Source organism: Dermacentor andersoni, chromosome 8 (assembly GCF_023375885.2).
Source record: "Dermacentor andersoni chromosome 8, qqDerAnde1_hic_scaffold, whole genome shotgun sequence".
Taxonomy (NCBI): domain Eukaryota; kingdom Metazoa; phylum Arthropoda; class Arachnida; order Ixodida; family Ixodidae; genus Dermacentor; species Dermacentor andersoni.
This window is the reverse complement of record NC_092821.1, coordinates 155,514,236-155,533,007: the sequence shown is the minus strand read 5'-3', so window position 1 is coordinate 155,533,007 and position 18,772 is coordinate 155,514,236. Positions and strand designations below refer to the sequence as shown.

Genomic DNA, 18,772 nt, shown 5'->3' with positions numbered 1-18,772 from the left:
GAGTTTGGTTTCTCAGGTGATCAGCCGGGAAAATTACTGCGAACGCCTACCAAGGTCCTGTATGCGTGTACTCGTATAAATGCTGGAAGTTCACATGTTGACATGAAGCTTAAAAGCCCCAACCTAAATTTTTGGGACACCGCTTAGACTGACAGCAATCAAGGTTGCAAGTGCGATATCTGCGTTCAGCGCGGTTGAGCGAAGCAGTGGTCGAGCAAAGGTTCCTCCATCATCTAGGCAACCCCCATGCTGCTGCCGCCGTCTTCCCCACCCCCCTTCTTTTTCTTTTTTCATTTGTTCACTCTGCATCGCCCTCGTCGCTTTTCCCTCCCCTCGGTAGCGCACCTCGTTGAGGAGTAGGTTCGCAACCATGCTTGTCTGCGGGTCTTCCGTTTAAGTTGTATTTCACCGCGAGCTGCTGCACTATGAATGGTGTCCTATACGTAGAGTTCTATGGGAAGGGTAAACAGGAGTCTGGAAAGACTTCGTTATAGCCATTTCTGCACTATAATGAGTTTTGGACATAAAATGCAGCAGATGTAGGCTTGGCTTCCAGCTGCAGCAAGTGTCTTTCTGTCCATTTTGACCTCTCTTTCCCCTTGAACTCTTATGCTCATTTTCGGTGCTTTTAATTTTGGAACATTTTATTTCAAGACATAGTACAGTCAAATCTCGTTACTACGAACCCCACATTAACGAATTTCTCAAGTTTACGAATATTTTAAAATATCCCCGCCAGATTGCCTATATATTCAATGTAAAAATATTTCAGAACTACTAATTCTAATACAGCGCATATTTCAGAATAACGCACATAGTTTATTTTCCCCTTTATAACCAAGGAACATAAGTATTACGAATTCGGCTAAAAGTCACAGCACCGCAACTCTTGCGTGCAACAAACCGCGAGTGCAGTAGCTATCATCATCACCATGTCAAGTGCCAGCTGCTTCCGACAAACTTCACCGAGAACTTCATGACAAAGGTTTGGCGATGTTCGCGCGAAATCCAACGATGTATGCAGCTGTCGATGGCGCCAAGAAGAAGCGAAAGCAGTTTTTGCTGCAGGACAAATGGGACGTATTGCAGGAAATCGATGCTGGGAAAAAGCAAATTGACTTGTGCAGACAGCATGGCATTGCCCCATTGACCATGGCACCAATTTTGATAGACCGAGACAAGATTGTCAAGCTTCACCAGGAACTGCAACTCGCTCCGACGAGGAAATGGCTGCAACTGGGAAACCTTCAAAATGTGGACCAAGCTGTTCTCACGTGGTTCAAAGATGCCAGACTGCAAAACGTTCGTGTTTGGCCCAATGCTCCAAGAAAGAGCCTGCGAATTTCCCGATGCACTTGAAATAACTGGGTTCGACGCCAGTACAGGTTGGCTTTTTTGTTTCCGCCAAAGGAGCGGAATAACTTGGCAGGTAGTCTCGGGCGAGGAAAACGCTGCTGACAGAGAGAAGGCACGGATTCCTGGCACAGTCAGCGTTTTCTAGAGGTGGCTGAATTGTACTCTGAAAACAATATTTTCAACGTGGATGAGACTGCATGTTTTTATCAGCTCCTGCAGACCGGACAATGCACTTCAAAGGGCAGCAGTGCAAAGGAGGGAAGAAGTCGTATTTTCGTGGGACAGTCCTGCGCTGCTGCAATACAACAGGCACGAAGAAATTTAAACTGCTTGTCATCAACAAGTACGTGAAGCCTCGCTGCATGAAAAACGTCATGTCGTTACTGTACGACTACCACGCCAACAAAAAAGCCTGGATGACCAGAGAACTCTTTTCCGAGTGGCTCATCAAACTCGACGACCAAATGAGGGATGACTGAAGAATTCTACTGGTTGTCGACAACTGCTCTGCTCATATAGTGAATGTTTGCTTGACGCATGTTTGCTTGGAGTTTCTGCTGCCAAGCAGCACGTCCTTGCTGCATTGCCTAGACCAGGGCATTATACAGAGTGTGAAAGCAGAATTTCGTAAGCGCCTTGTGCAGTGGTTGATTATCAACCTTCACCTAAAGCAGTTGACTGCAATCGATATTCGTCAGGCAGCGGAAACGCTGACAGGAGCTTGGTGGAACTTAAAGGTATCCACCATTAACAACTGCTGGGGACAAGCAGGGCTTGTCAAAGCAACTGTGCTGCTTGAAGATGACTTGGAGGCAACCGACAACAACCCAGGAGACTGAGGACTGAGGCTGCGGGACTGCTGCCCGCCGTCTCTTCCTTCGATGACTATGTGGAGCGTGACAGCGCATTACTAACGGCGGTGGACCTGACAACCGAAGAGATGTTAACTTCGTTCGCGACGTCTCCAGTGACAATGACGGCCCGAAGGAAGACGACTGTGGGTCACCGAACACAGATGAGACTGTGTCGAACATTGATGTATTAGTGCATCTTGAAGGGGCAGCGCAAAAAAACGACGACAGAAGGCAGGAACACACAGGACAGCGCTGTGTTCCTGCCTTCTGTCGTCGTTTTTTTGCGCTGCCCCTTCAAGATGTTCAACCAGTACCAACTCGCCCAAATGTCTATCCTTCTATGTATTAGTGCACATGAACAAAGTCTGCACTTTCATCGCTTGGTGCAATGACGTACCCAATGAGGTATTGCGCAAAGTGGAAGATGTAGATGCATTCCTAATTGGTCGTGCGTGCTGCACACGCCAGCAGAAAATAACTGATTTCTTATAAAGCAGCTTTGAAGTGAGTGAAACATTTTGAGAGTATGCTTGTCTGCACATGCGTCTACTGCCAGGGTGCGTCATTTTCATTCCTAGGTTTGTCCATTGGCTTATAACCGCAAGTTTTTCATGACGATACTTCAAAATAACGAACAATTTTTGGCAGTCCTGCGTGATTCGTTTATCGAGATTTGACTGTAGTCGCAACGTATACTGCTGTACATAAAATTATAGCCTGATCACTAGTGTTTTAAATGTATGTATAGCAGTAATAATTCCTCAGGCAATTTTTGCAAGTTATTTAGGGGTGTGCAAATATCAAAATTTTTGAATACCAATCGAATATGAATACTTAGCATAGAATGTTGAATCAAATATCAAATAATGATATGCCTATGCATTTATTAGCAAGTTGGTTTATTTTAACATGTTGGAACATTGCAGTTACATTGTCAATGGTAAAACAGTTAAACTAGTAAGCTGTTATACTAAAAGATTGTGTATTTGGCTCATGTTAGATTTGGAAAATTTAATAATTTCTGCCAGTTGTCTGTTTTCACCAATCTGTGCCTTATTATACCGAATCACTTTTCCTCACACTCAGAGGCATTTGACCCTGTACCAGTCGTCACTCATCACATTTGCTTTCAAGGAATAAGCTCAGGATCGGGGGTGGTACCTGCAAGAGAGTGCACCCTTGCTGTTCGCAAACCCGTGCTCCTTGCTGCTGAGAGGCTGGCTTTTCTGCACAACTTAGACATCCACTGGCTAAGCATGTTTTACAGGTGAAATTTTGCCAGCAACATGAAATTATCGCGAAATTCAGCCCGAAATCGGGCACACTTTCTTAGATATAAATAACCACTAAAAACCATGTTCGCTCATGCACAGCCAGCAATATATTTGATTGGTTTTGAATATTCATACCCAATCGAATATTTGAAAGTTTTTGAATACCTAATTTTCTAATTGAATATGAATATTAAAAATACAATTCAAATATTCGCACACCCCTAATTATAAGTGGCCTAAGCTGTACCTGCAAACTTTTTTGCATGAAGTAGATTTCCACAGTGCGTGAGGTCTGCACAATATTTTTATCGTGACTGCATGGTTATATATGTATTCACACCATGCCGCCTGCTATAGGGGACAGCCAATGAGCACTTGACAGGACATAAGCAATCATTATTTAGCAAAAGCTTGTGGCACCTGCTTGAAAATACTTACATTATGCCGCTATAGCAATTTTGTCATGCATGGGGACATGTGATAGGCCTCTCAACGACACAGTATTTCTGGGAATCCTTCAATGTATTATTATTTATAATAGCTGTGCTGGAAACACAAGCACGTCTAAGGCTCACATGCTGTAGTTAAAAGCATTAATTCTCAGTTCTGCTCCTCGGCTTACGATGTTGCCAATGCAGCCAGTGCGGCAGCTGTATGTAAATGATCTCTCACACAGCATGTCACCGATGGCATTGCCAGCTGTTCCAGTGCTGGTGGAGCTTGCCCCCAATACTGTGTCTTCTTTAGTCAGATTGCATGTGCAACATTTGCCATGAGTGTAACTTACTGTGAGGCTGGCATAGAGATAAACAGCAGGGTCACATAAGAAAGCTGTCATCTAGGTTACAATAGGAACGAAAGTTGGGCAAGTTGATATGGCAACATAATTTTGTAGCAGCACGAAAGGATGAAGGCATAGACTAGATACACAGGACGAGCACTGTCTCTCACCTGAAGATTTAATTGGAAAAGATTGTATATAAGCAATTGCAGCACACATAGAAACCAAGGAACATGGGGTCAGACACAAATACGAAGGTTAAAAAGAAAGCATAAAATTTCAAAGAAATCAAAACTAAAAAGAAAAATATTGCCAGAATGAACTAACAATGAATTAACAGATTATGTAAGGTGAGCGCACATGCTTAGCAGATATGCAGATTCCTTGTCCGACAACGAGACTGATGTCTGGCTTACGCATGCAAATGAAGTATGAAAAATATGAAAATCTTCTATTATTTCGTAAGTTGTTTGGCATCTTTGTCTATAAAGGGCTTCAGTATCTGAATTGCCTGACCTGTGTATGTTGTCTATTTCCTGCGTATCTTGTCTATGTCTTTGTCCTTTCGAGCTGGAACAAAATTATCTACAATACTTTCCGACACAATATTTTTACACACCTGATAACAAGGTTTTAGCCTCCAGATGTGTTCTAGGAGTTCATGGAGTGCTTTTGGCTCCTAAAATATAGAAACCTTCATTTTAATGAAATTCCTGTTCTCATATTGTTTTCTTATGGAAAGTACACTTTTGTTAAAGTATCAAGGTTCAGCTGTACATACTTCTCATTGACGTGCGTGACTCTGCCATGCAGCCGTGCCTGGAGGTACCATTGCCGTGCCAGCAAACTTAATGCCGGCAAATGCATCTGGCAGCCCAACTGGAACGCCAGCTGGAGCTACCACCATGATGGTTGCGACGGCAACAGGATCTCAGGTACCATGTTGTTGGAGCCAATATTTGTCTGTGATCAATTAAATGAACTTGCCATAGAAACAGGTATATTGGGTGCTTTTATTTTATTTAGTAGATGTTCAAAGTGTACGAACCAGGAGAACTGGGACAATGGGGAATTCTCAGGATATTGAATAGTCTGGAAATACTCTGGAAAAAACTGAGGGCATTTGCGCTTCTGTCAGGGAAAATTAGCTCTAATTTTATTGAAAGGGAATGAAAGTCACGGTAATGCAGGCTCAAGTAACGGTCCCACAAAGTTGGCAGTGTACAGTCAACGAACAACTTTCCGGATGCCCGATAATTCGGATGGCTTCACGACACCATCACGTACCCCATAGAGTCGATGTATAGGAACGTCTGGAATTTGGGATGCAAGAACCCTTCGCCGTCTGAGTTTCCGATCGTTTTGGCGTGACTGCAAATCGAAACAGCATTAACCAAAGCCACCATCGCTGCCAATTTGATTACCTCGCCACCTCGAACTGGCGCTCGCATGCAGATCCGCTGGCAGCCGTAGCCAACACTGCGGAGCTCACAGCAACTGCAGCAACACTAGGCCTAGCTACTTCGATGTTCGCCATAAAGCTTCTTGCCGTTCTGTGCCGTGTTTTTTATTGAAAGAATTTGCTGTTGTCAGCAATGGCACTGACTGTGCCTTTGTGTCCTCGCGATCGGCTTCACAACTTGCAAAGCACAGCGCGATGCATAATGCTGGTTCCCGAAAGTCAACTTCGCCTCTATGCAGCAGTTACGTGGTGAAGCATATGCAAAAGTATTGCAGTGAAGCATAAGCATGGGAAGGGGCAATTGCCACGGGATGCAGTGTGTATTTCTTAATTATACACGCGTGCACCCGCCATCTCATGTCACAGTACGAGCACCAATATGTCTAATAAGTGCTCTGGCAGGCCTTCAGAGCTTTTTTGGGCATGCCTGTGGCGATTTGAGCCCTTAACACTTTCCGTACCACACCCATTGGGCATCGTTAGCAAGCTAACGATGGTTTGAAACGCAGCTTTCGACACCTTCCACATTGTCACGAACATTCTGCGCCATAGCCTGTGAAGGAGAGCTATATTTTTATTTTCTACGTAGTTCGCCTTTTTTCCACCAGATGTCAATTTTTGAACGCACACCAAAGTTTCGCGATTGTCAAAGTAGAAAGCAAAAATGGCTGCCTCCGGGAGTGGCGTGTGCGAATCCAAAGATCGCATATCTTGCTATTCCGCTGAGTTTGTGACTGGTATCGATGGATTGGGTAGCAGTGAGCCTGAGGATGCTGCCGTTTCAGTGGACTTTGAATTTGAGAGCGACGTTGACGCAAGCCAGCCCGGAACATTGACTGCTGCACGCCACACTGTAGTATTTGCACTTAAATTTTTGTAGTGGAATACCTATTCATTGAAAAATTTTGACTTTTTCGGAGACAGTGTTTATTACACAGCAATGCATTTTGTATAGCTCATAATTTTTGTTACATTTCTTTTTAGTAGGTGCGAGCGTGTCTACGAATTTTGTTCTATTTTATCCCACAATCTTGGTTCTGGCAATTTATCCTTTTTATGACATACATCTTGTTATTAAAGCTGTTATACGTGAAAAGGGCATTCATTCTTCTTTTTCTTCGTGTATTGCATAAAACATTGACTACAGGAGTTCCTCCACAATATAATCTGGTGTAACCTACGAAAGTATGCCTATTTTTCCCATTGTAGGTAAAGAGCTAAGGGCAGTAAAAGACATGTATATATTTTTTTCCAACTTGCCGATTTTTTGGACGTCTTTGCGGCCCCTAGGAAGTCTGAAAAATCGGACGTTGACTGTACAACTGACCAAGAGGACGCTTCAAATGGTTCGTGGGGCGAATGCACGGCTGAAGGAACACAAGAAGAAAAAGTAGCTACGCATTGAGGAATGAATGGGAAAGGAAGTGTGCCGCCGCCACTTTGAAGGAGCTTGAGCTCAAAAAGCAAAGCGTTAGCTGACGCTGAGATGCAGGTGTCCCTCTTCCAAACCAAAATAAAGTCTTTAAAGCAGTGAAACGCAACACTGAGGTGTTGTGCTCAGGCTGGGAGTATGTCAGGACAGTTGAAGTTGACTTAGCAGCCGTTGAGAGAGAATCTCACTTGTGACAGAGTTCGGGCCTCATACCAGTGAGCTTGCTATCAGTTGATAGAAATAGCTCATATTTGAAAATGTTTACTTTTATATCGATCTCCTTTTTATTTGTATTTGAGAATGTTCGACTCAATTTGCAATGTTTTTTACCATTCTTTTTTTCAAAGACATTTTATTCGCTATGTATTTTACTTACCCCTCCCTACTGTTCTTTTTTTTAATATATTAGACACTACCCCTTACTATCCAAACTGGATTAAGTTTTTTTTTAATTTTATTTTTTCACATGCTTATTATAGAGTGGCAGCATCGGGCGACATGGTGTCAGCCCATCTTGGCATAAAACACATTTCTTGGTAACTTAGGGAATTTTGCAAAGGCACTCAGGGAAAACGTGGAGAACTCGGGGAATTTGGAAATGTCAACTTGGTAGACACCCTGAGAAGAGTGTCCCCTCGCATGCACGGTCATATTACTGTGCGTTCACTGCCTCCCCAGCTCTTTGCGTAGGAAGAATCGTCAGCTCTTGTGTTCATCTGAGTGCTGCAAGCTGCTGCGCATCCCGCAGTTTACGCAAGTTGTTAACCTATGCAATAAATAGCACAGCGATGCTTCCTTCACACCGTGTCCCGGCATGCACGCGCTGATGTTTTTGGCGCTCAAACTTCTCATGGAATAGGACGCTTGAAATAACTTCTGCCTCGGCCGACGTATGTATAGCTTTTTGCTAGATTTACTAGCCACACAGGCTCGAAATAGTTAAATTGCAAAAATATATACATGGGTTTCCATGGAACTAAGATGGGAAAATGAAAATAATATGTTACATAACAAATTTCGTTAAATCAAGGTTTGTTATATCGAAGTTTGATTGTACTTATGCAACGCAAACAGTGGAATGCTTAGTGGGTATGATGTGTTGGGCAAGCCGAAGGATCTCTTAATAAGGTTGTGTCTGTTTGAGTATGGATGGACAATCTTGCTCAGCATGAGAAGGCATTAAGATGAGTGCCAAAAAGCCAGAGATTGCAGGGAGAGATCGAGCATGTGAAGCAGTCCCTCCTCCTCTTGTGTACCTCTCAGGTACCATTACAGTAGCTGTCTGGTAATCATGGGACTGAAAAGAAATAAAGAAAAAGAAATTAAAGAATACTGAGGGTGTGTTTCTTGTTTTTGTCAACTTCGTTGACAAACAAGAAAGCACCACCGGCTTTTCACCCTTTTTCTTACTGTACGGTCGGCACCTGTCGCACACCATCGACACAATTTTACCATACCGGCCGGAAACACCTGAATGTGCGCCCATTTCTGCCATGGCAAGAATGCTGAAGGGTGCCGCGATCTCACTCGAGCCTTTACCTCCAATGCCCAAGAGCACCAGAAGGGCACTCGCGGTGACACCACTTTTGTGGTCACCTTCCTTCCTGGGGCACTTGTGTGGCTCTTGTTTCCTTTCGCTGCACCTAGTCTCTCTTCAAAACTACTACCCTAGTATGAAGGGCCCTACCGTGTCGTCGAATGCGTATCCCCCGTCAACTACGTTATTGAACCTGTTGAACCATCTACAAACATGCGTCGCCGTGGTCAATCTCTTCAGCGCTTTTGCTCGGGGAATGCCGCTTGTACTGGGAGTCCGTGCCCTGCTCTAATGGTCGGTCCCGAACGCCGGTGACTAATAAACGCCTTTACACTCTTTACATATTTCACTATTGTCAGACTTTTTTTCTTCTCACTATTTCTGCTATCTTCTGTTCACACATTTGTGTAGACTTGTCTTTATCCTGTAATTCTTTAAATTCTGGTGCTATAATAATTAATCCAATAATGGCTGTAACCTACAGTGCCGTCACAGGTTTGGTGTTCTTAGCTCCTGCTCATCTTTGTACCACAGCTGCTACGTCTGCCTCAGGCTCCCCTTCTTTCTCTGCTTCTGTGTGTTCCTGCTTTTCTGGATCCTTCCCTTTCCAACTTGGGCCTGGGTCGTCTGCCTTCCTTGCCCTCAGTACATTTCTTATCACCAAATCGTAAAGAGGGTCCTCCACACATCTTGCTTTAACCAATCCCGTGTAAAATGTAGTTGATACCTGTACTCGGGCCTCTGGCAGGTATTTAATGGACTTATCTACAAAGGTGACGGGTTTAACGTGTCCGGTCGTACTTTCTGGGGACACTAAACTCCTCCTTACTTGGACAGTATTGGCTCCCGTGTCTGTCAATACTGTAGCTTTGTGCCCTTGTACAGTCAACAGCAAAAATTTTCGGGATGCGTTTTCCCCTTTAAATGTGAAATCCTGCACTGTTAAGGCATGACACTTCGTAGTTAATGAATCACTGTGTAGGTGGCAAAGGCTACTACATGCTGGAACATTTAATTCGAGGCTGTGTGACCACGCTTCGCAAGAATTTAACTTCTTGGCAGATCCTGCGTCGTGTAAACTTTTGCAGTTGACTGTACCTCACCTTCCTCCACGGGCACGTTCTGTCCTCTCTGTCCATCTTCTTGTGACCTCATTGCACATGCATTCTTTTTCAGGGGTCTAGTCCTGCACTCGTCTGCCTTGTGATCCTTCTTATGGCACAACTGGCAAATCACCTGTCGTTCTTGTCGACTATTTCTCACTTGGCAGTTCACCGCTAAATGACCCAACCGGTTGCATAGGAAACATCTTTGCACTACTCTTTGACAGTTAATTTGAACCTGGCTCCTCACCCCTCCTACTGCTGCTGTGGGTGCATCTCCATCACCTTTTCCCAAATTTCTCAATCCCTGCGCCTCTGCAAACTGGTGGTCCGCACGTTCGGTCATTTGTTCCGTGTGTAGCTTTCTCTCTTTAATAAATATTGCCAATCTATGGCTGCATCTGGCAAGGAATTACTTACCCACAATTCTGTTTCGAACCCCTCCATATGTTTTCTGTTTCTGACAGGTCTGTTCACCTGTAGAAATAATTAGCAAGGCGGCACACAAAGTGTTTTCTGATTTTGGTATTCCCAGACTTGCACAATCTAAACTTCTCACGAAACCCTTCAGTGGTCAGCCTGAACCTCTGTAATAAAGTTTCCTTGACCATTTCATATTTTATCGTTTCCTCCACTGGCATTCAACGAAACATGCTCAATGCCTCGCTCACTAAATACAGGCTCAGGGTGCTGGCCCGCTCGTTCTTCTCCCAACCTTGCCCATGGGCAATTCTCTCAAATACGCCTCCAGGTTGTCTCTTTGTTGGTCAAAGGGTGCCATTATATTCCTGGGACAAATCTGCTTCGGTCTAGGAGAGGGTGTGTCGGATGACGCCAACCTTGGTGTACTAATGTCATTGCGGCAACACGCATTAATCCTAGCTGGCCTCAACTTCTGTTCAAGGTTTTCCTTTTCCCGTTTGTGCTGCTCACATACACGCTTGTGTTCTTCGCGCGCTCGTTCGGGCTGTTTATCCTGCTCCTGTTCAGCCCTCTCGAGAAACGCCATCATCTCCTTCTTTGATAGGCTTAGGTCCTTAGCTACTGCCGCCTAACATTCCCACTCCATCTCTGCAACTCCCGAGTGTCTGTGGCTGGGCTGGAATGGAATCCTGGCAAGCTATCCAATGTTGTCACCAATCTCGGGGGCATGCATTCCGGAGATGGAAATGAGGGACGCCGAGTGGCACGGCACACAGGCGTTGATCACACATAAAAAATATGCAACACACCCTGAATACAAATAAACTCTAGGAATGCAATCCAATGCAAACCAACAAATACAACCCCAAGAATCCTAATCTGGCCACGGTCTGGCAACATCTGTTATCGCCTCACAGTTGCTGATAGGCTCGAACACGCTTACTTTCTGTCACCGGCTTGTGTTGCCTTAAAGTCTGAGCTTCGTGGCAACTTGTCCGTGGTCTGTACTCCCGGAGATCTTGTAGATGTCGTTGCCTGAGTATCAGCCGGACAGTCTGTCTGCCTCTGATGCCTGTTTCCCAGTCATTGATGACGTGGCAACGAGTCCTAGCCAATTAAGCCTTTGAACACCGCTTCCATCCAGTGCCTTGCTCAAGTGACGATGAGGTGTGCTGGGGATTGCATTATGTGACGTTGCTGGTCTGCCTTCGAAGGGGGATTGCTGCTGGAGTGCCGGGAACTACCGTGGGAGACTGCAGTAAGTCCTAGGAGCCTCACTCAAACCTTGTCGAGGTCGACGGCCATGCCTCGGAAGGCCAGCATCACGGCCTATGGAACCAGACACCCGCAGCTCCCGTTGCCAGTACGGTGCTGGCGAGACGACCTTCTTCAGCCAAAGCCATGCAGACAATGCCAGCGTATTGCTGCTTTTCTCCCAATCATGGCTCGGGTAACACGCCTCGTGCCTCCGAAACTTTCTCCTTGTGCGCTCATGCCGCTTTGAACGCTTTCTTCTCGTCATCGTCGTCATCGTCATTTCGTGCCGCGTGTTTACACATAACACACTGTCAGATTCAAAAGTAGCTTTCAGCTTGCAGAATGTACGAGTCTATTCTCAGTCGTGTAACACTGCAAACATGAATTAAATGTGTTGTGCATGGACGTGCGAAATCACACGGTGATGCATCTTGAACGCTGCTTCTGTGATGGTATTCTGTGAAAACTGCCGAAGTGTGAATCTGGCATGTGGTGGTTTTGTTAAATCCAAGCTGTAGTGTAAAAGTGCGTCCAAGTGAAGGTTGGGGTCGAATTCGTTTTGGCTGCTCACAGAACCTTAAAATGCTTCATGCGGGGAATCTATTGTTTTCAAGAAGGCAAAGCTCGTGGCACAGACACCTTCACTTCAACATCTTGTGCTCAGAGCTACTAAGTGAAAAGATTTTCATCTACTCTTCTGGAATCTTATCAGACTGACAAGTCTTTCGGTTATTGAAGCAGTGTGGTGATCGGCTCTTGCTGATAACGAACGCCTGCTTTCAGCAATGCACACCTTGCTCGTTTTTTCTCCGTGACATGTACTTCAATGTACTGTTTGAGAGCATCTGCTGGAACAGCGCCATTGCTTCGGCACAGTTATGTTCAGTGGAGCGGGAAGTGGTCGTGTCCGCGTTGGGAGCAGCACACTTGCAGGGTTGAGGCCAGGCACCCTCTATATGTCAAATGTGACGAGGAAGAGGAGGTGAATACATGCATAGTACAGTGGTATTCTTTTGCATGGAATTTTCAAGGGGGTTTTTAGACTGTTTGATATAGATAATTTTATATATCCGGATTTGATAAATCCAGCATTTGCTGTATTTGCTTGCTCCTAACGAAAAACTATCCTCTTATGTGAAATTGCTGAAGAAGTGATATCAGAAGGAAGTAATAAAGAGTGACAATGTTTAACCTTTCAGATTCTAGTGTTTTTGAACGAATTTCAGGCAACTGCGCATAAACTGATGGTATTCATTTTACCAGTGGCGGGAGGTCGTCGTAACCATGCCTCCTTACAATGAGGTAAAGTATAAACTTAGACGCATTGTTGACTGAGCCATACTTGCTTTTCAGCACAAGTATTTGTTACTGTAGCCAAAAATTGCTTGAAGCAGTCATACTTTAAACAGAGCAGCAACAAGAAAGATTTCCCCATCTTACCACCACAAGTCTATAACTGGGTCATGCACACATGGCTTCTCCTCAGCTTCACAGGAGGGATGTGTACATTGTGTTCATTGTTGGCTGGTTACCTCTTGCGTAAGAAGAAAGACACATGCGATCAGACTTGTGCAATCTCAAACAGGTCACAAGAGATTATGGGCTGTGTGGAGGAAGCTTGTGCGTGACGCTGCTGCTTGCCTTGTTATCCTGAGAGGCAGGTGCATGAGTGAATGGTAATGAGGTGCAGATAAACACCCAGATTGCAGTCTGGCTTGTTATAGTAAATGTGTGCCTGTGGGCCACGAATGAGTGCACAATGTTGACAGATAAAACACCGGAAAATGTCAAGAAAGACATTGCAGAAGCTCTATAGGTGTTGTTGTTCGTTAGGCGTGTAGAGCATACACACAGCCAGTGTTGCCAACAGGAAAGGATGTCTTGGTTTCTGAGAAGGAGGGTGTACTAAGAGACTGAACATGTTGAGGCCAGGAATCATAGGTAACTAAGCATAGGGAGGAGGTTGTTTTAACAAAAGGAGCAAAGAAGGTATTTTACAAAATATTGGAGCGGCTAGCAGCAGACTCGGCAGTAGACTTGTGAGAGAGGTCGAAAGATGAGACCACCACTTCTTGGTCATGTAGCGAGACTTCAGTTCGCCTTGATTTACACTTAATGATGATTTGAATTTGAACGCTTGGCATCAGATGTGTATACTTAATTTCACACCTAGGAGGCAAATCTGTGGAAGACTATACAAGTAGTGCGGTCGTACAAGTCTCACTCCACACATATTGCACTAGAGCTTTTTCTGACGTGTGACCCTCTCTATATAGAAAAGTTGACAGTCACTTTAACATATGCTAAAGAGGATGAAGGTGACAGCCTGCCTGCTTACGAGACATTCATTACATTGTCACATTTCCATGCTAATGTGTTCATATTTCTTGTTTTCTCCCATCAAAGGTTGTGGGTTCAAGTGTCTTAATTAACTATACTTTAATTATGTGTGCCTTAATTACCTTTGTCCTAATTAACACCAAAGGTTGCCAATTTGAGTGTCTTAACCAACTATATCTTAATGAACTGTGCCTTAATTAACGATAAAGAAAATGGGTTCAGCTCTCATCTTTGAGATGCTAATTAGAATCCAAATTGGAGATATGGCTGGTTCACCCATATCTCCATTTGGGTCGTGAGTTTGAGTGCCTTAATCAACTTCTCCCTAAAGCACCAAAGGTCTTGGGTTCGATTCTTGACCTTCACGACGTCCATTGGAATCCAACTTGGAGATATCGCCAGTTCGTCCATATCTTCAAGTGGGTTTGAAACTCGCCAAAGGTCATGGGTTCAAGTGGCTTAATTAACTGTGCTTTAATTCACTTTGCCTTAATTAACCCCACAGGTGGTGGATATGACTCCAACCAAAGATTGAGGGTTTGACTCCCACCAGAGGTTGTGGGTTTGACTCTCGACCTTCATAATGTCAATTGGAAACGAACTTGGAGATATGGCCTGTTCGTCCATATCTCCAAGTGGGATCGATTCCCACCAAAGGTTGTGGGTTCGAGTGCCTTAATTAACTTTATCTGAATTAACTGTACCTTACTTAACACCACAGGTCGTGCTGACTCTTCTTCTTCGCCTCGGCTTCACGCTTTCTTATAAAGAAATTGATGAGCTAATTTTGCCTTAACTATAGTCAAATCTCGATATAATGAGAATCACGTAGGACCGCTGAAGATCGTTCGTTATTCTGTAAGGTCGTTGTAGTGAAAACCCCAAAATTAACTATTCCACCCATCACTTCATAAGTTGTCACTGTTTCAACTATCCACGAAAACGTCGCTGTTTACTCTTAGCTTGCGCTGTTGCTATTTTCTATAGATTCTGCTGCCATGCACCATCGAAGCACTGTATAATAAGAATGAAGAAAATGCCAAGAAAACTACTGGCAAAAAGGAAGCTCCATGTCACCTCCAAAGCGCACTGTTTCTCACTTTGTTTTTCACATTCCTTGCCATAGACACAACTGTCTCACTCTGGGCAGACACAAGATCTATGCCAAAGCCCAAGTGCACGTAAATGACACCCACCATTTGGAAAGTACAAAGTTCGACTGTGTGGCATTGCCGCGAATACTGAGGTTACATTTCTCTGTGCGCATAGCTAGTACGGTGGCAGAAAGAGGCACGAAAGAAAGAGCTGTGCCCAGAAAGAAAGGTGAAACAAGGAAGAGGTGTGCCTCTGTTGCTAAGCGACACTTGCCTGGGTGGAGCATGCGCTCGCAAAACCCGATGCATCGTCGCCTCCGCAAAACAAAACAAAAATTCTCTCCCACATTTTTTATTGAGCGCTGTTTGAGGTTTTCTGAACCGGTGCACCGCAGCGTCCGCTTTCTGCACCTTGTCATCGGCTAGCCCACTGTTTCGGCTGTCGTAAAGGGTTCACGGAAATCTAAGAATCCCCAGATTTCGGAATATTAGTTCGTAGTACTTAGGCGTTAACATGACACGCAAACTGAATAATAAACGTTATTCTGAAAAGTTCGGTATTCTGAAGTTCGTAGTACTGAAATATTTTTACATTGAAACTGTAAGAAGTCAGCAGGGGATTTCTGAAAAATTTGTTAATGTGGTGTTTGCAGTAATGTGGTTTCACTGTAACACTAAAAGTCGTGGGTTCTCCAAAGGTTGAGGGTCTTAATTAGATTTGCCTTAATTAACAGCACAGGTAGTGGGTTTGACTCCCAACAAAAGTCGAGGGTTCGACTCCCTATGAATTTTGGTACCATAAACTTTGGTGCCATAACGCCGGACATTGAATTTTTCGTCCCGCGAGCCATCTAAGGCTCTCGCCTTGATAGCTACTTTACATATTAGCTTATGTGAAATTACGCATTATTCATGCACACCTGCGCTTCCAGCGTGCAGTGTACTATGTTCTGGTTGTGAGTGCAAGCGGTGTGCTGTCGCTGCAGGTTTCAGATCCCTGTCGCTCTGCTCATTTCAGCGGTAAATAGGTTTGCTTCGAGTAATAATGTGGCGCTTTCGAGGAATAATTACAGTCAACTTTTGTTAATTTTAACCTGACAGGACCAACGAAATTGGTTTAGTTATTCAGCAGGTCAGATTAAACAAGAGGCAGAAAAATGTTGTAACACAACTAAGATTCGTTTGACGGTACTTGTCTGATTCTTACACGTCCCCCAATCCAACGTGTACCCGCATTAGGGATGGTCAATTAACTTTTTTATTCAGTTGATGATTCATCATTGATAATTTTAGCTTTGAATCGAATAATAACTTTGTGATGCAATGTTTTTCATTGATTATTTGATTATACGAAATTTTTGTCAGAAACTTCAATAAAGGTTGAAACACAGTTATCTACTTTTCTAGGACCCTATTTTAATGGTCGCGAGGTGGAAACAAGTTTAAAACACAAGTGCATAAACGTTTGATAAGGTATAATCTTGAACTTGTTAAAGACTAAATATAGTTGGCACTGGTGGCGTTTGAAAAGATTAACAATATGTTATAAAATGGCACTTCGTGCAGAATTAAATGATATAGACCGTTTTTCCGTAAGCGCCGCCACATTGTGAACGCAGTGGCGCCGCCTATGAGCAGCGCCATACTGGCTTGGGTGAAAGCGGTCTTTTGCATGGCAGGTATACACTCGGTGGTAGGTTCTGGCGTTTGTTTTCGCGGTCGTGCGGTCTGTTTAGTATGACGTGCGTCTTCTATGTGGTAAACGGTTCTGTGAGACGTGCTGAATGAAGTGGTTTAAGGCGTCATGGCCGGAATTTCTGCTGGCGTTGAGGTGGACGAAACACGCAGCGCGATGTGCGTGCGCATATTTGAGCCTACGATCAGCCTCGGAGATCAATTGTGTATTTCTGAATGTTCCAATCACTAATGTCACCTTATTGCAGTATTACCCTCTATTTCTAACCTGCGGTTTAGGAGCCATGAAACATACTCGACGATCGTAACAGCGTGGGTACCATTCTGCTACGATAGGAGCTGTGATGTTATACTTTGACAAGCGTTCAAACTGTTCGCTGCAGGTTACATTGCGTGACTACTTGGTTCGATCAATGAGGTTTCCACCCCTGAATAACATAGTTTTGGCAAGTAATAGCAGCATACCTTACAGTCTGAATTAAGCTTGTCCAGCAAAGGTACTGTTTACGAACTGCATGAGCCTCCTAAGCAGTGGTAGGTGCTGGATTGCAGATATCTTCGTTCTATATATCGCATGGTCCAAGCATACTGCATGAGCGGTTATATATTCATAAACGTTGTGCGGCGTGGCTATGCGAGGTCATATTGCGGCGTTAGCCCGTTTTCTCTTGCTTTTTCGAGAAAGATGATGATAACCGAATTTTTTTTTTCGGTTGTGTTCGTTCCGTTCTCTACGACGCACTCACACATATTACGGAAATTTTGTCCTCAAAAATAGGCATCGCATTCTTTTTATGCGATCCCTCTCATATATTATGGCTGTGTGCAGGCCAAAAAGGCAATGCCGAAGCGCACAACTTACATATGCATCATGCTGGTTCACCAACTGCAGTGATCGCTGGTTTGAGCAGCGCCATCGGCCTCATGCAGGGAGGCTAGTGTAGGCATATGGTAATCTGAAGCCTACTAGACTTGAAATGCGCGAGAACGATGCCGTCGCATCACAAATAATTGATAGAGCCTGCCGCTTAGATGTTTCATGGTTGCCTTAGGTTGGCTGTGCACGAGCATGCGCTCTTATGCTTTATGCTTTACTCCCTACGTCGAAACGATCAGATAGTGAGCAGATTTACCATTTCATGCTGCTAATACAGAGACACCGGTTTCCTTTGTTGAATTAATACCGATATAAGCAAACCAGTTCACAACACATACACACACCACGACTGATAATGTGCCTACACCGCGGCTGATAAAGCCCGTCACATTTTTGCGCCCCCAAGAGATATTTCTGCCTACTGTAGTTACCGATGCAACGAAAGGCTGCCCTGACGACCTTATATGAACGGACATGGCGTAAATTTCACAAAGTACGATATAAAACATCTCGAAATCGTTCCACAGCATGCGACAGCAATACTTTCAAGCAGCGCCGCGCTGGATTGCCCAAGCCAGAGAGGAGGAAAGGCTCTCCGCGCGCCCTATCCTTCTCGCCTGATGAAAAGGTCTATGCATGGCACTAGTGAATCCCTGTACAGTACAGTTAAACTAGAAAACTAGAAATGAGAAAAATGGCAAAAGTGAAAGGTGAAGTCGAACTAAAATATGCAAGAAATTGCAATATGAACAGGGGGAAAGAAAATTACTTGTTTTGTATTTGTGAGAGATATGGGGTTCTCCTCCGTACTCTTGGGACAAAGGAACGACAACACAGTAGTGCAAACAGTCACAAGGGCATTTATTGCACCTTTCATAGATAAATGCCAGCTAGCCGAGTTGCTGTCCACAAAACATGCCGATGGGCGCGCGACAAATCTAGAAGTCTGACTCACCGAGCGACCGGATAGCGAGCGAATATGTTCGCCCCATGCTGGATCCTAACGCCTGGTCGTTCGCGTGTGCAGTCACGCGAATGGTGGCACGTTCGAAGGCGGCCACGCGAAACAGTCTCGCAGAACCATCGGACGGCGCCCGCGCGGACGTCCGCGCCCGCCGACGCTCTCGAACCAAAGAGGACGTGCCTTGTCTCTCGGCGCCCGAGTAACCCCGCCGCGGCACCACAGTTGCGCCATCTCTCGCACCGCGCTTGTACCACTCCGACCGCCGCGGGCACCAGGCCACGCGAGCCGTGCGGGAAAACAGCATATCAGGGGATGCGGGAGAG

The 18,772-nt window shown here is 44.7% G+C and overlaps 1 protein-coding gene across 14 annotated transcripts in view; it reads left to right on the top strand.

Annotated features, from left to right (window-relative positions):
* LOC140219912 (uncharacterized) overlaps positions 1 to 18,772 on the top strand; it is a 178,018-nt gene that overhangs the window by 122,619 nt on the left and 36,627 nt on the right. For all 14 annotated transcript variants that reach the window (XM_072290089.1, XM_072290088.1, XM_072290086.1 and 11 more), the window contains one exon: positions 5,079 to 5,200. In XM_072290089.1, the coding sequence (XP_072146190.1) occupies positions 5,079 to 5,200 (122 nt within the window). The remainder of the gene's footprint in view (positions 1 to 5,078; positions 5,201 to 18,772) is intronic.